Source organism: Lampris incognitus, chromosome 15 (assembly GCF_029633865.1).
Source record: "Lampris incognitus isolate fLamInc1 chromosome 15, fLamInc1.hap2, whole genome shotgun sequence".
Classification (NCBI taxonomy): Eukaryota; Metazoa; Chordata; class Actinopteri; order Lampriformes; family Lampridae; genus Lampris; species Lampris incognitus.
Window position 1 is genome coordinate 38,895,968 of NC_079225.1, and position 18,261 is coordinate 38,914,228.

The following is an 18,261-nucleotide window of genomic DNA, read 5'->3' on the forward strand; positions in this document are numbered from 1 at the left end:
CCCCCGTCCTCTCATGAAACAATTGTTATGCTAATTATATGGCTTATAAATGGCGTTGTTGGTTGTGCCCCCGATAACTCCAAAGACATATTCCTGTATCCTCATTCCACTGATAAATATATAAACCAGTGTTAGATGAATTATTTCGGTTAGGCCAGAACCAGTTGGTGCATCAAGAAGGACGCTTCTACTCATTGCAGTGTGTCTAGCCTTGAGTCAACAGGTGTCTGTTTGACTTGAGTCATTTCACTTGTCGCTCTGTTCCTACACTGCTGTGTGTTCGGCTTAAGCTTTTATATTATATATATATATATATATATATATATATATATATATATATATATATATACATAGCCACACACACTGATCAGCCAAAACATTAAAACCACTGACAGGTAAGTGAATAACACTGATTATCTTGTTACAGTGCCACCTGTCAAGGGGTGGGATATGTTAGGCGGCAAGTGAACAGTCAGTTCTTGAAGTTTATGTGTTGGAAGCAGGAAAAATGGGCAAGCGTGAGGATCTGAGCAACTTTGACAGGGGCCAAATTGTGATGGCTAGACGACTGAGTTGGAACATCTCCAAAACGGCAGGTCTTGTGGGGTGTTCCTGGTATGCAGTGGTCATTACCTACCAAAAGTGGTTCGAGGAAGGACAACCAGTCAACCGGCGACAGCGTTATGGGCGCCCAAGGCTCATTGATGCACATGGGGAGCGAAAGCTAGCCCGTTTGCTCTGATCCCACAGAAGAGCTACTGTAGCTCAAATTGTCTGAAAAAAGTTAATGCTGGCTATGATGGACAGGTGTCAGAACACACAGTGCATCACAGCTTGCTGTGTATGGAGCTGTATAGCCACAGACCAGTCAGAGTGCCCCTGTTCACCGCTGAAAGCACCTACAGTGGAGCATGTGAGCATCAAAACTGGACCATGGAGCAAAGGAAAAAGGTGGCCTGGTCTGATGAATCACGTTTTCTTTTACATCATGTGGATGGCCGGGTGCGTGTGCCTTGTTTACCTGGGGAAGAAATGGCACCATGATGCACTATGGGAAGAAGGCAAGTTGGTGGAGGCAGTGTGATGCTCTGAGCAATGTTCTGCTGGGAAACCTTGGGTCCTGGCATTCATGTGGATGTTACTTTGACACGTGCTACCTACCTAAACATCGTTGCAGACCGGGTACACTCCTTCATGGCAACGGTATTCCCTGATGGCAGTGGCCTCCTTCAGCGGGATAATGCCCCCCCCGCCACACTGCACACATTGTTCAGGAAGGGTTTGAGGAACATGACAGTTCAAGGTGTTGCCTTGGCCTTCAAATTCCCCAGATCTCAACCTGATCAAGCATCTGTGGGATGTGCTGGAAAAACACGTCCGCTACATGGAGGCCCCACCTCGCAACTTACAGGACTTAAAGGATCTGCTGCTCACGTCTTGGTGCCAGATACCAGAGGACGCCTTCAGAGGTCTTGTGGAGTCCATGCCTCGATGGGTCAGAGCCGTTTTGGCAGCATGAGGAGGTCCTACACAATATTAGTTTTAATGTTTTGGCTGATATAAAAACCAATGCTGTTAAATTATTTTTTGCAATCTTCATACCTTTTTTACACTTTATTTTATGCCATCTTTACTCAGATGGGGCTGACTTGGTGACTTGGTTTCATTTTGAACGCATCGCTAGCATTTTGAGTGGTCAAACGTCAGTGCAGTTACAAGTTTCACCATAGCCGTCAGCGAGTTCATCACAACAGCAGTCTTCAGGATTGTAGCGCTAAGTGTTAAGTTTTACTTGAACGTGATCTGATGTCTTCTGTTGCTCCCGTCGGCGTCCCAGGCCCCTCTGAATGGCTGCCGCTGCGAGCCCCTCATCAGCAAACTGGAGAACCAGCTGGAGGCCACCAAGGAGGAGATGAAGACCGAGATCCACACCGTCCAAGACCTGATGAACAACAAGATGGGTCAGCTGGACCGCAAGAACAAACACCAGGTACCACGTGCATAAACACATATACTGTACACAGTCTTGTAGACAAACAGTTGTATGTCTTTATATCTTTATGTCAGCTTTCCCACAAGCGCTGCCGGTGTGAATAATGTAAGTAATGTAAGGTGCATTGGATGACAGCTTCCGCCGGGTTTTACAGTCACGTTCAAGCACTCAAACTCATACACTTCAATGCTGCCGGAGAAATTATACCAACGGACGTAGGCACGTATGCGTAATGAGTGAGAGAACCCACTGTAGCCCACGTATGAAATACACTGAGATGAAACAGATGAACGAGGACACAGCTGCAATCATTTCTGGCGATCCTAACGCCGTTTTTAACACTACGAATGAACTCTGACGCCGTCAGATCCGAGCCCTGGATAAGATGACCGTGGAGAGGGTGTCTGCAGAGCGGACCGAGTGTCTTCACAGAATCGAACAGCGAGCCATACAGGAAAGACTGGAAGGAGAGAGGCGACAGGTAATACAAACAGCAGCTTTAGCACAGTTCCTCACTACACCAGTCTGGATGACCTGGTTTAAAAAAATAAATAAATAAAAAAAGACAATACTTGTGTTTGGGGCATACAGATTAAGTTGAAACTCGTTAAAATTGGTTCCTCATACACACCGAGTTCATTTTCTTTTTTTTACATTTGAAGCGATTGCATGCCTTCGCTTAACAGAATTAAAAAAGGAGCCAGTCAGAGGGACGGAGAGCTGTCGGTCGGCTGCACTAACTGGGCCGGTGGCCAGAACACATTAAACGGATGTCTGGGAATTTTAAATTTAAGCTGCCTATTTGCCCTCACTGAATATTTTCACTGCCAGGTTACAGGCAGATCGCTTCCTTGGTTTCAGTGAAGGAACGCTCCCAAGCCATTCCAGGGAAACGGCCGGAACAAAACAACAACAAAACACGATTGAAGCTTCGCAGTCCTTCGAGTTTTGACTTGTTTTGTGCATAGACAGTAATAACGAAGTGTTAATGGACATTGAGTTAATTCTAACAACTTCCCTCACATCACTAAACCTTCCTCAGCCCGTGTCCATACTAGCTTAATAATCACGGACATGAGGGTGTCCGGGTGGCCTGGCGGTCTATTCCGTTGCCTGCCAACACGGGGATCGCCGGTTCGACTCCCCGTGTTACCTCTGGCTTGGTCGGGCGTCCCTACAGACACAATTGGCCGTGTCTGCCGGTGGGAAGCTGGATGTGGGCATGTGTCCAGGTCGCTGCACTAGTGCCTCCTCTGGTCGGTCGGGGCAACTGTTCAGGGGGGAGGGAGAACTGGGGGGAATAGTGGGATCCTCTCATGCGCTACGTCCCCCTGGGGAAACTCCTCACTGTGCGGTGAAAAGAAGCGGCTGGTGACTCCACATGTATCGGGGGAGGCATGTGGTAGTCTGCAGCCCTCCCTGGATCGGCAGAGGGGGTGGAGCAGCGACCGGGACGGCTCAGAAGAGTGAGGTAATTGGCCAAGTACAATTGGAGAGAAAAGGGGGGGGGGTTAAAAATATAAATAATCTGTTAGTGCACTAATGCTTCCTTATATGCTAGAGGGGGAAAAAAACAACCCCAAAAAAACCCAAACCAGGGTAAAAGTAACATGCGTGAGTACCAGTAATGGCTATGTTGCCATTTCTTAGCTATTAAGAATCTAAATATTCAAATACACTTTTTAGTTTTCCTACAGTTTGCTCTGTGTTTCACTGAGTCACGTGGCGGTCAGTAAAACTTGAACCTGTGTTGCATCTGCCCTATAAGCAGGCGTCAATCGTCAAGGAGTTGAAAAACTGGTGCCTGTCCAAGCTGCAGAACATGGAGGTGCGTTTCACCGGGGAGCCGCGCAGCATCAACCTGCCCCGCTCGTCCTCCATGACGGAGGGCCTGAGCGAGGCCGGCGAGGCCGGGCTCACCGAGCTGCCCACCGGTCAGGGGGGAAGCAGCCAGTGTCTCGCGGTCGAAGACGACGATGACAAGAACACCTTTCCGGACTCCACCCAGGGTGAATCCGGCGTGGCGGAGGGCGGATCGGCCAACCACTACTTTGTGGTTCACGTGGACAGCTCTCCAGGTAATGGGCTGAGCAAACACAGCTCCGGCAACGTGGCGTTTCTAAATATAATCACACTCACCACGCGCCATTGGTTACGCGTTCACAAAGAGACTCGCTTTGTGCACGTACAGGCTTATGTAACGAAACCTTATATAATCTCTACACTATTCTTATGTAGAGAATTTTGTTTTAAGTGAGTAACAACAGACTTCTACCAGAGGAGAATATACTTAGTAAATGTTTGCCTGTGGCGTGTTTTTCCATGATTCAGAATGAAAATCAATAATCAAGTATTAAAGGTCCCACGAAATGAAAAATTTATTTTCATCCTTGCGACCTCTTTTATCTTCAGTCAGTTTACATCTATTTAACACCATATTCTCTAAATTCATTTATACAACAGGTAGATCCAACCAAGTCATTTGATTGGACAAGAGGCATTCCATGAGTGCTGATTTTCAGTGTAACAGCACTGGGACTTTTAACTATATGTATCACTCCACCACACAGGTTTTCTATTAATAACCATTAATTAGGCTACATTAACGGTCGTTATCAATATCGGGTTGTAACAAACTTGCACGGCAAAGATGGATACATTTCCACAAATAACATTTGAGTTAAATTACCAATGCTCGTCAGAAGAGGACGAAGGGAAGGAAAGCCGAGATAGCCGGCGGTAACGAGTGTGGACCTATACCAAGTAGCAAGCTGCACAGGAAAATGTTTGTGTTCAGGTTGCCTGGCAACGGTCCAAGTTCAAGAGCGCAGTTGTGGAGCCATTTGTTGGCGGAGCTAAATAAATTATTAAATAAACAAACGAATCATAATCTGTTGTCGCTTATTACTGTTAACTAATAAATGGCGATTGTAGAGCTGTTGTAGGAAAGCAACATCACACTCGAGGTCGTGCCGTTATACTGAATATCAGCACTCCCTCTCGTGTGATATTGCTTAAATATACAATAAAGAGTATTCCATTTTATTTCTGTGTTTGTAAGAATGTTTTCCTCTCCCTGGCAAATGTTTTAGTGACATCATCCTGCACTTGGGTGGAGAGCGTCCACACAAACAAAAATGTTCAATGAATTGCGAGTGAGATTGACAGATGAGTGACCATCTCCCGCCAAACTGAAACTAACCAGTAGCATATCGAAACCTGGCAGTTGTCGATTGTTAGTAACGTCAAACTCCCATCCTACACAAAATCCCACCCGGCCGTTTCATTTCATTCAGATGTACGTGAACTCGTGGAAGTTTGCGGCGCCATGAACAGTGCCATTTCATGGGACCTTGTGAGTGTATGCTGTGCCGTTTTAGCGTTTACATTTTAACTGCACAACTTTAACAATTCTATCTTGGACACCAACAGATGGCGGCGATAAGCATCATACTGCAGAAATCACTCCTCCAGCTGCAGCCACGTGCCCGTTGCCATCCGTCCAAGTGGTGCGGCCCAAGGAGCGCCTCGCCATCTCTACTGAGACCCGGGGGAAGCACCAGGAACTGCAGGGCACAGACGCCACCGAATACAGAGCGAACAGGGGCAGAGCCAGCAGCCTTTCCCCAGCTACAGAACGCCGCTGCAGCAGCCGGCACGAACGCAGAGACAGAGAGCGAGGCCGGGACAGGGGGAAGCGCCACAAGAGGCACTCCCAGGGCAGGACTAAGTCCAGGGGGGCTGCAGGGGCCACAGGGCAGGCAACGGGGGGAACTCAGACTCTGGAGGTGTTTGGCGAGCGGCCGGCCGAGCCCTCCTTCGCCCAGGAGAGGGAGAACATGCACGCCCTGGAGGTGACCCAGTATTTTTTCGAGGCGGTGTCGACACAGATGGAGCGCTGGTACGAGAGGAAGATCCAGGAAGCTCGCTGGCAGGCCGACCAGAGGGCGCAGGCCGACAGGGCTGCGCTGATGGAGAGGATCGCATACCTGGAGGATGAGCTACGCATGCTGAGGACTAACAGACATGACGACGGCTAGATCTCACACACACACACACACTTACGGATAGGGCCTCTCAGAACCACACTGGATCCACCTGACATTCGAAGCAGGGTGAAACCTCACAGAACTGCAATTAGAACACACGGATCAGCGCCAGGTTTAAAGCTGGATTTTACCTCCTTGTGCAATTGTATTAGTGCATGTGGACTACTTCACGGACTCGTCTGCAGTACTGCAGGACCTGGATTTACAGTCACGCATTCAACCGTGTTCTTTTAACTGATCGGTTTTTTTTAGAGCTGCTATTTTTTTTTCTGAACGACATTTATGATCAAGAGTAAAAATGTCTTTTCAGCCAAGTCGTACAAGATGTCTTTGACATTACTTAAGTATCCGTCTACTGACCCGTTAGCTGATACGACAACACTGACTTGTTAGAGAGCTGTATATAGTACTGACACAAGGGCAGCTTTTATGCACTGTTCTTTGTAAAAATCAAACGGTAGATGTTAAACTAGATGTTGAAAATGGATCTGTCGTGCCATTTACAGTAGAACAGGTGCAGGACGTTGGATGGAAAGGGCATTAAAACACTGCGGTGTGTGCACGCACGCACGCACACACACACAAAATTACAATTGCAGATTATTACTCAGAAATTCACTGTAATCACTTAATCGCTGTCTGTATTTCACATGCTACCAAGAATGAACACAGAAAATTCACACAAACCCGTATTCAGCGACACTAGGAAATGTAACACAACTGTTTTTTGAAAGTCAACAATTATGGAGGAAAAAAAAAACAGCATAATAAGCTTTTTTGTTTTTCTGCATGCTGGAATTCATTCTTTACTTAAAAGGGCAAGCCGCTCACGGGACGTGGCCAAATCTTTACTGCGTTTCAACTCTTTTGAGCGATAACAATGTTAGTTCATTTTGATGGGTAGAACCGAACCATAAAAATGTACATGAACTCACTCACAGTCTCAGAATACTTTGGAAACCTCAACCGGCTGTCAGTTGTGTCTGTCAGTCTGTATCAAGACTTTAGTACAAAGATTAACAGGTCGGATGTCACCTCTTACCCATAACCCAAGCCAAGTTTTTGTTTTTAGACAGTCGCCTTAATTTCATATCACAGTGGACAATTACATCGTAAATCAGAGTGGAAAAATTAACAGTGATGCCATGTGAGGCACATACGAGGCAAATTGCAGTAACAGATTGTGGGTTTTCAACTAAAATCAAAAAAATATCTTGTACAGTTTTGGATCTAAATAATTGTCCCGAGGGGTTGTTTTAAGAAGCTAGATTACCCAATTCTGGGGTTTAGGAGGGATTTTACACTTCTGACATTTAAAATATCTTCATCCTTTTTTCTACAGCTGCATGAGCATGAACTGACCGGATGTGCAGATTCTCATACAGTCGACTCGGTCCTACACGTTGCTGCCGGTTATAATCGTCAACAGATATTGTGATATTGATGAGTTAGGTCTGAAAATATGCAAAATGTGCATGCATAAAACGCACACATTTTTGAATTTTTGTACAATAAAAAAAAAGAAGAAAAAAAAAAGACTCAAACAACCAGGTTTGGAAAATATAGAAAACTATCTTGGGGGAAAAACAATATTTATACAAGCTGTTTCCTGCCATTTTAAATCAGAACTGTGGCAATTGTGGATGTTTTGCAGCCATTCCATTTATGTAAGAAAACAAAATTAAACACTTTACTTCAGTTATGGTAGAGTTATTTGGCCACCCCCAACACACACACACACACACACACGCCTTTAGTGAAGATTATTGCACCTGTTCCAAAGTCAAAATAAAGTGTCAAGATGTCGTGCATGAGGAAAATACTACATGTGTTGCAGTATTACTGTGTCAAGTGCACATTTTATGTAGCAAGTTTCTGATCCATTTGTGTTGTACATGAAAGACTGTTGGTGTGTGAAATGATGCTGTTGTGAGAAAAACAAAAAAGCTCCAACGTGTCTCTGTGTTTCAGAGTCATCATTTTTCATTTACTACAAAAGAGTAACGAACAGAGAACAGGTACACTTATCCTCAAAAAACTGACGATAATTTATTCACTTAAAAAACTATCCTGTAATACAAGTTTTGAACAATTGTAACGAGGAGCTCGGTCCTAACCGGTGACTCAGGATCATCGTCACCGTTTTGTTATTATTGCCTGGTCACATGGCGACCTCTGGTGGCAAGACGGGAAACAACACTTGTCAACACGTTTCACTTTGGTGCCAGCTGCTGTTAAGACAAAACCTTCTGTGGGTATCGCTCTCCAGCAGGGGCTTTACTATAACTCAGACCCTGTCAGGAAGCGGAAATCAAGTCCTCATTGTGAGACAATCAACAGGCCACTTTCTTCGAACGCAACTCGAATGTCTGACCACACAATCTGTCCGGGTCTCACCAGTCTCCGAGTCTCTAACTCTTGGCCAAAGCGAGAGATTTCTGCAGCTCCTCCAGGTGGTTGTTAGCTTGTGTGATCATCATGCGGATGGCATCCTGGGGGAGGAGATTTTAAAACAAGTGTAAGCAGCACTCGAAAGGGTGTATGGGGGGAAATGCACAATCACACAATTGCCCGACCTGAGTCCTAATATTCCGTACTTTCTTCAAAACTTATTTCTGAACTGGATGTAAGAGCACTGGTCCAAAATCATGACGGCTGTTAGAGACTGTGGACTGTCAGCTAAGCCACCAACCAACATCTTACTGTGCATGAAATAACACTAGGCTTACTGTGCAAAATGTGGAGTCAGAAATGTATCTGAATAATTTCCCCAAGGCTAAATTAAGATTATTTTTAATGGCTGAAATAATTGAAATCATTCCTTATTTGTTTTCCTCCTTTCCTGATATAAGTATGAACTTTATAGAAAAATGAAAACTGGAAACCATTTTCCCTGCAATGGTTCTGTGGCCATTTACAAACTTTGGAAACTCTACAAAACAACACCGCACATCTTTTTGATGCAGTCTAGTACAACTTTGCAGGTTGTCAGCTCCGGGGGAATGAGTCACCCCTAAAACTCAAATATATATATATATATATATAAAGGAAAGAGTAAAGTAATCTCGATTTACCTGGTCTGTAGCCTTCTTATTCCTCTTGAACTCCTCCCTCGCCCAGTCCGTGAGGTACTTCCTGTCTGCCTCGCCTGGTACTTGTCGTATTGTCTTCAGCATATTTCTGTAAATTGCCAAAACCCTCTGTCGCTGTAGAAACTGGTTAAAAGTACATGTGTGTTAAAGATAGAGCGGCTTTCCAAACAAACCTCACACCAAGAGTCATGCATGCCTATACTTATCAACCCACCACGTTCAAAATACTACAACTAAGAAGATTCAAAGGTTCATTTGTCACATACGTCATGTACAAGTGCAATGAGCAGTGAAGGGATTTGTCAAACATGTCTGACTTGTGTGGACCAACACAAACTTCAATGCGATTGCGTTTAAAACAGCAGGCAAGTGTGCATTAAATCACTGAATCTGGTGAAAATGCATTGGGCAATTGGCAGTTTTAAAGCCAGAGAAGCGGGAAAACAACAGCAAAACAAGACAAAAAGAAAACAAGACAGTACATAGAAACACAGAGGGAATCTAAATCCTAACTCAACCAATCAGTCAATCAAGTTGCATTTTATATAGCGCTTTTCTAGCTGCAACAGCCACTCAAGTCATAGTTTTATTGCTGATGTCATCTATCTCCATTACACTTGGCCAGAGGTTCACAATCAGGTCCTCAAGAGTCCATGACAAATGCTCACAAATTGTTTTATAATCATGATTATCTTTAAGATCACCATTTCTGTTGTCAGGGAGATGTGATCCCTCTCACATGCTCAGGCCTATGTGACATGTCTTATGTGACATGCAACAGAATGTTCAGTTGACTTTTTGAAAAATAAAGATTGTAAAACAATTTGTGAGCATTTGTCTCTTTCTCTATTAGTATTGGGAGCAATTGTGTCGTGAGCATTTGTCTGCACACCGGTCCTCAAGCACCACCAGCAAGCACCACAGCTGGGTTTCTGTTCTGCCACATAGCCCATTACCTTCTAGTTCTCACAGCCTCCGAAAGGGTGAATGTGATGAGCCAATACCTGACGAAATAGAAAACAAGAGTACTGCTGGTTCCGGGGGACCCGGCTGAGAACCAACGCAAGGGGGGTATGGGGCCAGCAGAGTCGTCCCGCCCGCGTCAGAACGTCTCAGCCGAGTGTGACTTGACACCGCGTCCCGAAGAACGCAGGACGACAATGACGTTTCTGGTGGCAAGACCCTGAGACAAGACGGCGAGGCGAGGCGACGCCTCCTCGTTGGATGCCCGGTTCTGCCCGGTTCTGCAGAACCGGGTGACAGGTGAAACGTGCGTCGGCTGCATAACAATAATGACGCCAGCCGCGGAGCTGGGGGGAGGGGGAGGGGGGGGTCCTTGGCCCCACGGCCAAGCGAACCTTACGCCTGCCTGGGTGTTTGGCCACACGCTGCCCGCCCCACCGGCGCACGACCGGCTGTCCCGCCTTGTCGACACGTTTTACACGGGGTGAAGCGAGCGGGCGAACCGGGCCGCGGACGCTGGGCTGAAATCCCCCAAATAGCGGAGCAAGGCGCGCGGCTAACGCCATATTCCGGCTCAGACTGTGGCGACTATTCAGCGTTAACGCCGACCGTCGCCCCACGCGCCAACCTAACAGATTAGCTGGTAGACCCCAACAGCTGACGCCCACCCCCCCTAAATACTCCAAACAGTACACGGCTCTAGTTGCCCATCTGTGAGAGTGGCGATATTTACCTGTTTCAAGGTAAACGCTGCGGGCGGTAACCTTGAAATACCCATGTCGCCGCATTTAAAGGGCTTTCCGCGCTGTCCCGGCGGATATGACGCCCGGAAGTTAACGTGTTGCGCGTCCGTGTCGAAACTCTCTCGGAAACCACGTGATAAGTCAACGACAGCCGGCGAGCTCGCCTTCACCCTTAACGTAAACGTGGTGTTATTTGTACAAAGTCGACAAAAAAGTAAACCGGCCGTCCTCTACAGCCGCGTGGTTTTCGTCTAGCAGACGCTCTCTGCGTCGCAATGTCGCCCCCTGCCGGACTGGAGGATAATTGCCACAGCCGGCCTCCCTCACACTGCACTCGGAACACACAGTGTCCTTTGAAACGGTTTTATTATTGGGATCCAACGTGTCATGGGTACGGTTGAAGAGATGGGTGACAATGAGGAAACGCCCTTTAAAATATCATGTGATGTCCCCTTACATGTATGTCCACGTTTAAAAACACATAGGCGATTAACATTTCAATGCACAGACCAAAAACACCTTTTGTCTACTCCTAATGGACACAGTGATGAGTTCCTAGCTCGCGTTCTGCAGATGTAAGTCACACAGTATGGTTGTAAAATGAGCACAGCAGATATGCGTCTTTAAAACCACAAAACTGGTTACTGGAGTCTATATCAAAAAACTGGAGTCCGCAGTCCCTGTGCTTCAAAGTGCAGAAGAATTGAATTACTAAAAATCCTGATCTTTACAGAGCTGTGATCGGGGCCTCCGGCCGTTCACTCCAATGGCTGATTTCAGTGTGAAGTTAATTGCAATACAATTTCCTCCCTCTCCAAGGCACATTTTTTTTTAACGTTCTGCTAAAGTTGATCCAGGCTGTATATAACATGCTACGGTTATGCGATGATATCGTGACGGGGTTCTGTTATGCAAACGTCTGCCCATGAAAACAAAAAAGCAAACAAAGAAAACAAAAACAAGAGTCACAACTCCGACCGGTCATCTCCGTACATCAGTTGTTGTGTTCACATTGATGATGAATGATGTTGTGATCATTGTAACACTGACTAGAACATCCACACAAACATGAGAGCAGGGGGTTGGGGGTTATAATACAGTGGGGGAAAAGAGGTATTTACCAACCAACTCATCACTGAGGTGTTTCACACGCAAGGGAATCACATTTTTGTTTCTATAATTTCATGAGACGTGCAAGTTAAAGCAATCCTTGTTACATTACAAAAGAAACGTCAAGAATTCCCCTGATGACACAGACAAAAAAGAAAAAACCCCAGCAAAGATCGCTATCAAACTCTACAGCATCTAATAAAATTAGAATCAAAATAAGAAAATAAAGGCACATGTACAGCGGCAGTCCGGTTTGTTTTATTTTTGAGTTCTTTGTCTTTTTGTTGTCATTAGAGTTCTTGTAGAGAGGCTAGCAGCAGAGTGGCATTGTGCAGTTGAGTGCTGTCCCTCCCCCGTGTGTTTTGTTTGTCGTCCCTGCCCCCCTCCTAAGAATGGCTTCTCATTGGTCTACCGGTCGGTTGCAGTGACGAGTTCGAACCACTGCCTCAGTGCGTCGCTCAGGGTCTCCGGCAAGGCGTTGACGTCCCGCAGGATGATGTAAAAAGGGAAGGGGAACTCCTCCATGTAGGAACGGATCTCCGGTAACTCTCCTGGCCCTTTAAATATGGGCACCTTGATGTCTAGGATGGAGTCCTGGAATGGATGGACAAGGGAACAGAGTTGAGAGCAAAGAGCCATTTTAATCAACCACGCTGATGTAACACAACGGAGAAATTCAAATTTCGTGAAGAGGGATAAGCCACAGAACGGGTCAAGTGTGGCTTGCCATTCAGGCGTCCCTTACCCTGGAGTTTGGGTTGTCCAACACCACAAAGATGACAAACACGTTGGCATTGCGGGCAGCCATTACAGATGCAGACACCCTCTCCTTCCCCTCCAGGAAGAGCCCCCTGCCATCAGACACGATGAGCAGTAACTGGGCCGTCTCTGGCAAGAGAAGAGGTCACAGGTCAGCGAGGAAGAGGTGGAAGTAAATGAAATCCATTGGCCCTCAGGACACATGTCAGTGGTGAGTCGCGCTCGCATGCAAGCTATGCAGACCGAAGTGGATTGTTTTCAGTAGTTCACGTTCATGAACTAGACAGTGGGATGAGACAGTCATGAGGTAGACACCTCTCTAACCAGAAGGCCTGACTTCAGTTTCTTATGAAAGCAAACATCCTTGAACTGAATATGTGATATTTCCAGGTGGAAGATTCTCATCAGTTGTCTGACCAGGTTGGTCTACTAGTAGGTCGCTTGTGGTGTGTGCTTGCAGTAAGCTCGCTTTATTCACTCAGCTAGATGACCTTGTTTATTCAGTGCTAACAGAGGATAACTCGCTTCCTATAAGCAAGAGGTCAGTTTCTGTCACTTCTCACTGGCCTGCTACAACATTGTGGGTCACTGTTTAAAGGTAGATCTGAGTGGTTGAGTTACATCACCCAGCTCCAAAAAGAAGAAATATCAACTCTGCCAGGGGCTTTGTGGATATGACAACAGCTTATTTTAACTCACAGGACTTGGCACTGATCCTCAGACTCCCTAGTCTCTTGGACAAACAAAGGCTTGTTTGTGAAGATATCAGATCCAGCATGGTTCTCATTTACTCACCAGCACAGAGGTGAATGCAACTGGCAGGCGTTCATTACTGTACAAGCCATCCAGGAAGAGGAAATTAATATTTTTCCACCAACATTGGAGACAGTTCTTAATTTTAGTATCTGCTTTCTACCACCATGTCACCATGTTACAACCAAATTGTTTATCAGAATTGATGAGGCTCCCCAAATAGTGGCCAAGAACCTGTGCTGCTGTCCAGGACAGACTACCTAACCTGCACTGGTCAAGACCAGTCAACAATCACAACCAGATCTATTTGGTTAGATAATGAGTACTTGGTCAGATCCGAGTGAAATTCCTCAAATCTGCAGGTATACATGCTGTCAAGCATATCATCCACAGGCTCTATCATTTTTAGTACTAAATGTGTGCGGCTTGTCCAGGGTGTCTGCTCGCCTGCTGCCCAATGAGTGCTGGGATAGGCTCCAGCATTCCCGCGACCCTGAGAGCAGGATAAGTAGTTTGGATTACAGATGGTTGGATGGATGGATGGACAGTGTGTGCTTTCATGTGTGTCTGTGCATGTACACCCATTTTCCATTTTTTGCAGAACTTACTTTCATGAATATTCTGGGATGTTGGATATAAACTACAAGGGTCGGTAAACATATCAGGGGTTGTTAATACAGAGCCTGTGAAATGCAGCCTTGATGTTCACTTTGTATTTCAGAAAATATGTTTCCACAACGACAAAAAGTGGCACAGTGACAACAGCATTAAGCCCTGTTTTCGATCAGCAGTCTTCAAATTGTTACTTGAATACCTTTGGTAATGAATTTCATCCTGTTTTTGTTTTTGTTTTTTACATTTAGCGCTTGGTATGTGAAACACAACACAGTGTGATACCGTACCTGAGTTTGTAGATAGTGGGTTCTGCTGTTGCGCTGCTGCAAACATTTTGGAGGAAGTCTCCAAGAACTGTCAAACAAAGACACCATGGGGGTGTAAGTCTGATATATCAAAATAGTAGTTAAATAGTTTCGCTCAGACACAGCCACACTTCATTCTATTTTTAATGGTACACTCGCAATTAAATGTTTAGCGCCCCCCTGAGGGAGCAGAGAGACCTGCACCATTATGGACATTAATAATAATAATATTAATCGTTCAATCAATGGTTAATATGCTAATCTTCTCAGTGTAAAAGTATACAAAAATATACACGCGTAACGACATCTTGCTAGTATTGCTGCTAATCGGCCTTCGCTGGCTAAAATGGTTCGTGAGTTACAGACGGTTTCACGATGACTTGAACTCACGTTGAAGATAAATCACATCGAAAGGACATGAGCCATTCATGAAGTAATGGATAAATAGTTTTGTTTTTATTTCGCCCCCTACTGGTTCCAATTTAACTGCACATTTAAAAGTGTAAAGTCAAACCCTATACATGAACAGGTATTCTCCTCTCCTCTCCAACCATTTCCTACTTTTCCCAGTAAAATATTACCAACAACACTAAGTCACTGAATAAGAGGAAAATGCTACTGTGAGTCTACCAGCCTGGCCCGCTCCTCCTGTGATAACGCTGCTTCTATAACAGCAGTCATAAAGAAACCAACTGATGAACAAATAAGTTTGCCCATCGAGTAAAATTCTTTAAAGTAATTAATGGAAAACCACAATGTTTTGAAAGCCTAATGCATGACAGCAGACACGGGTGTAGTTCGTCTTTGGATGGAGGAAGAATGCCAGGGTAAGGCTGAGTGGAGGGATGAGTTGAGGAAGAGTGGACTGGGATTCCTACCTGTGCTATCCTGGTCTTCTTCTGCTGGAACTGACAAAGCCTCAGGATTCTGGCTCCGGACTCGTCGCTGAACGGCTGCTGGAAGGGGTGGAGGAGCTGCACCGTTTCACCGAAACTAAAGAAGGGACCGAATCAGTTGTACATAAGTGACGGATGACGACAGCATACTTACAAACACAATCTTACAAACACAAACATGCTCCAATGACTTCATTTGGCTGTTTTCATCATCTCACCAGCACACACTTGCTTTCTTTTTTCTAACTTTTCTTTCCACGTCTTATCACAATCTCTTTTTGAACTGTATTTGCCAACTTCAACTCGTGTGTTGTATCAGCGTCGTAAGGATAAACTGGCCTTATTTCAGCAGCTGAGCATCTTACCTGCAAACAGACACCTGGCCAACCTCCAGTAGAGTGAGAGCATTGACGATTACCGATAGGGATTCAAAGGCCAGCTGCAGCACAAACAGAACAAATTCATCAGTGAAACTTTTTCTTTTTTTGGACCCCCCCCCCTTTTTCTCCCCAGCTGTACCCGGCCAATTACCCCACTCTTCTGAGCCCTCCCGGTCACTGCTCCACCCCCTCTGCCGATCCAGGGAGGGCTGCAGACTACCACATGCCTCCTCCGATACATGTGGAGTCGCCAGCCGCTTCTTTTCACCTGACAGTGAGGAGTTTCACCAGGGGGACGTAGCACGGGGGAGGATCACATTATCCCCCCCCCAGTTCCCCCTCCTCCCTGGACAGGCACCCCGACCGACCAGAGGAGGCGCTAGTGCAACGACCAGGACACACACTCAAATCCGGTTTCCCACCCGCAGACACGGTCAATTGTGTCTGTAGGGACGGCAGACCAAGCCGGAAGTAACACGAGGATTCGAACTGCCGATCCCCGTGTTGGTAGGCAACGGAATAGACCACCATGCCACCCGGATGCCCCTGAATGTGGGTACATTTTTGACTCTTGTTGGTAAATTTGCCTGCTCTACCCACCCCTTTTGGATAGTTAGATAAGCACTTACCATCAACCATTACTCTAGAGGTCAGGGCAACAGTCAGGGCAACAGTCAGGGCAACAGTCAGGGCAACAGTCGGGGCAACAGTCAGGGCAACAGTCGGGGCAACAGTCATGGCGGTTTACTTCTGTGGTTTTACCATCTAATTTGGCCTGTTGCCTTAATTTGCAATTTTCAGCAGTGACTCTACTTATAATCTTAACATCTTCAGCATGGCAACATAGAATGCCAGGTTAGATTTAACAAGCACTGAATCTGTGTCTCCTGCTCTTCTGGTGAGAATTGTTTTATTCTCTTCAGATTCTTTGAGACAGCGTCTAACTTGGGGGATTTTGGAGTACAGATAGTAGTCAGTCACACTAAAGACTAAAAAATGGGCTCCAAAGCCTCCTGCTCCGCACTTAGTTAAATGTGAGGGACTGGAGCCAAACCTCTGTACAAGATTGTTGTTTGGTCAGACAGAGCTGTTGTTGTACACCCTCACCAGGACTTCCCCCGCCACAGTACAAGCCATGCTACTTGCGTTTAAACTCAAACAAACAGCAAATAATCGGTCAGCCAGCAAATTATCCTGGTTCGAAGCTTTACTCACCTGCTTGGAGTGATTGTCTACCATGCTGGAGGAGTCGTCGATCGCCAAACAGATCTGGTACTCTCTCTTACTGGGCTTGGTTCTCCTCAGCCAGATCTTGTCTTTGCGGAACTGGCTGGCGATGTAGGGGATGACCTTCCTCATGTTGAGGCGCTTCCCCGTTCGATAATCGCCTCTGCGGAGCGGCGGAAGGTCACAGGGGACAAAGACAAATTAAATGATGGAAACTCCTTTGGCTGAGTTGAGGAAACTTCACCTTCTGATGCAAATTATGCTCACATATAGTAACAACACATGAAGAGTGCGCTGCTTATTGTGGTTATGCGTACAGTCGTGGGGTGGCTAGGGATGCAGAAGTATTCTGCACACAATGGAAAAACGCAACACAAATCAAATTAAATCACAAACTAGCTCTCTCGTGACCACAAGAGTTGGAACTGCAACAATCTGAGGATGGGTTAACATGTTTTTAATGGCTGTAATGCATTTCTGACCAATTATGTATTTTATTCGTAGAGACTGTATATCGCACAATGGACAATTCTCAACTGTTGTGAGAGTGGGACGGATGGTACTGACTTCAGCTTGGCGGCCTGAGTGGGTTCTAGGACGAGCCGAAGCTGCTCACACAGCTGCTGGGAGAGGGCAGAGGTCAACGTCTGGTACTGGTGCCACATGGCTGCCGCCACACTCTCCTGGACCACAGACAAACACAAGACAGACATCCGCACATGAAAGATTTTTAATTGGCGGACCCTATCCTACCATTTTCACAAACGATGGAATGGCGATGTAGACTGGCTCAGCGGAGGACATCCTTCCATCTCCCAGGCGTTGTTTTAATTTCCATTACAGTGAGCATTAAACACTGACGACGTGTCCTTTAGCCAGTTAATGAATCCTCACAAGCCTCAGAGCTGCTGTGCTATAGTGTACCCACACTCTAATAATATAATAATGTTGTTACCCTGTTTCAGCGTTATCTCCTTCTCTCATTAACATGTGTGACTAATCTCTTTTGTTTTTTACATGGTGATGCCAGTCGTGTGGCTCGGGTCCTGGGCTGTTCAGGTGGCGTCAGGACACTGCTTGGCATCCTGCTCATCATATTCTTCATAAATTTTATAATTCCATTATAATTATGTTATCCTCTTACAATGTTTTATTGTGTAAATTGTGTAAACACAACATCTATTGCACGCTGTCCATCTTCGGAGAGAGATCCCTCCTCTGTTCCTATTTTTTCTCCCTGTTTAAGGGTTTTTTTAGGGAGTTGTTCCTTATCCGATGCGAGGGTCTAAGGACAGGATGTTGTGTTGCTGTACAGCCCCTTGAGGCAAATTTTTAATTTGTGTTATTGGGCTATACAAATGAAACTGACTTGACTT

At 45.8% G+C, this 18,261-nt stretch overlaps 3 protein-coding genes across 5 annotated transcripts in view; 1 reads left to right on the forward strand and 2 right to left on the reverse strand.

Annotated features, from left to right (window-relative positions):
* The window catches only part of ankrd6b (ankyrin repeat domain 6b), a 28,340-nt gene extending 22,218 nt beyond the window's left edge, over positions 1-6,122 (forward strand). Inside the window, exons 12-15 of the mRNA XM_056294216.1 lie at positions 1,838-1,990; positions 2,361-2,474; positions 3,765-4,071; positions 5,426-6,122. Coding sequence (XP_056150191.1) covers positions 1,838-1,990; positions 2,361-2,474; positions 3,765-4,071; positions 5,426-6,033 — 1,182 coding nt within the window. The 3' untranslated portion in view covers positions 6,034-6,122. The remainder of the gene's footprint in view (positions 1-1,837; positions 1,991-2,360; positions 2,475-3,764; positions 4,072-5,425) is intronic.
* On the reverse strand, positions 380-10,917 carry lyrm2 (LYR motif containing 2). Of its 3 annotated transcripts, none has more exons than XM_056294340.1 (4): positions 10,831-10,917; positions 9,117-9,257; positions 8,440-8,534; positions 380-1,942 (listed from the first exon to the last, which is right to left on the reverse strand). In XM_056294340.1, exons 1-3 carry the CDS (start codon positions 10,873-10,875, stop codon positions 8,454-8,456), a joined length of 267 nt encoding a protein of 88 aa, XP_056150315.1. In that variant the 5' UTR covers positions 10,876-10,917; the 3' UTR covers positions 380-1,942; positions 8,440-8,453. The 3 variants fall into 3 exon arrangements, with proteins under 3 accessions (XP_056150315.1, XP_056150316.1, XP_056150314.1); XM_056294341.1 differs by lacking the exon at positions 380-1,942 and adding an exon at positions 6,074-6,124; XM_056294339.1 differs by lacking the exon at positions 380-1,942 and having other exon boundaries at positions 8,026-8,534.
* Positions 10,918-11,194: 277 nt separating this feature from the next.
* mdn1 (midasin AAA ATPase 1) overlaps positions 11,195-18,261 on the reverse strand; it is a 112,037-nt gene continuing 104,970 nt past the window's right edge. The window contains exons 96-102 of the mRNA XM_056294052.1: positions 17,453-17,568; positions 16,874-17,048; positions 15,644-15,717; positions 15,261-15,375; positions 14,365-14,431; positions 12,696-12,838; positions 11,195-12,544 (exon numbers count right to left, since the gene is read on the reverse strand). Coding sequence (XP_056150027.1) covers positions 12,359-12,544; positions 12,696-12,838; positions 14,365-14,431; positions 15,261-15,375; positions 15,644-15,717; positions 16,874-17,048; positions 17,453-17,568 — 876 coding nt within the window. The 3' untranslated portion in view covers positions 11,195-12,358. The remainder of the gene's footprint in view (positions 12,545-12,695; positions 12,839-14,364; positions 14,432-15,260; positions 15,376-15,643; positions 15,718-16,873; positions 17,049-17,452; positions 17,569-18,261) is intronic.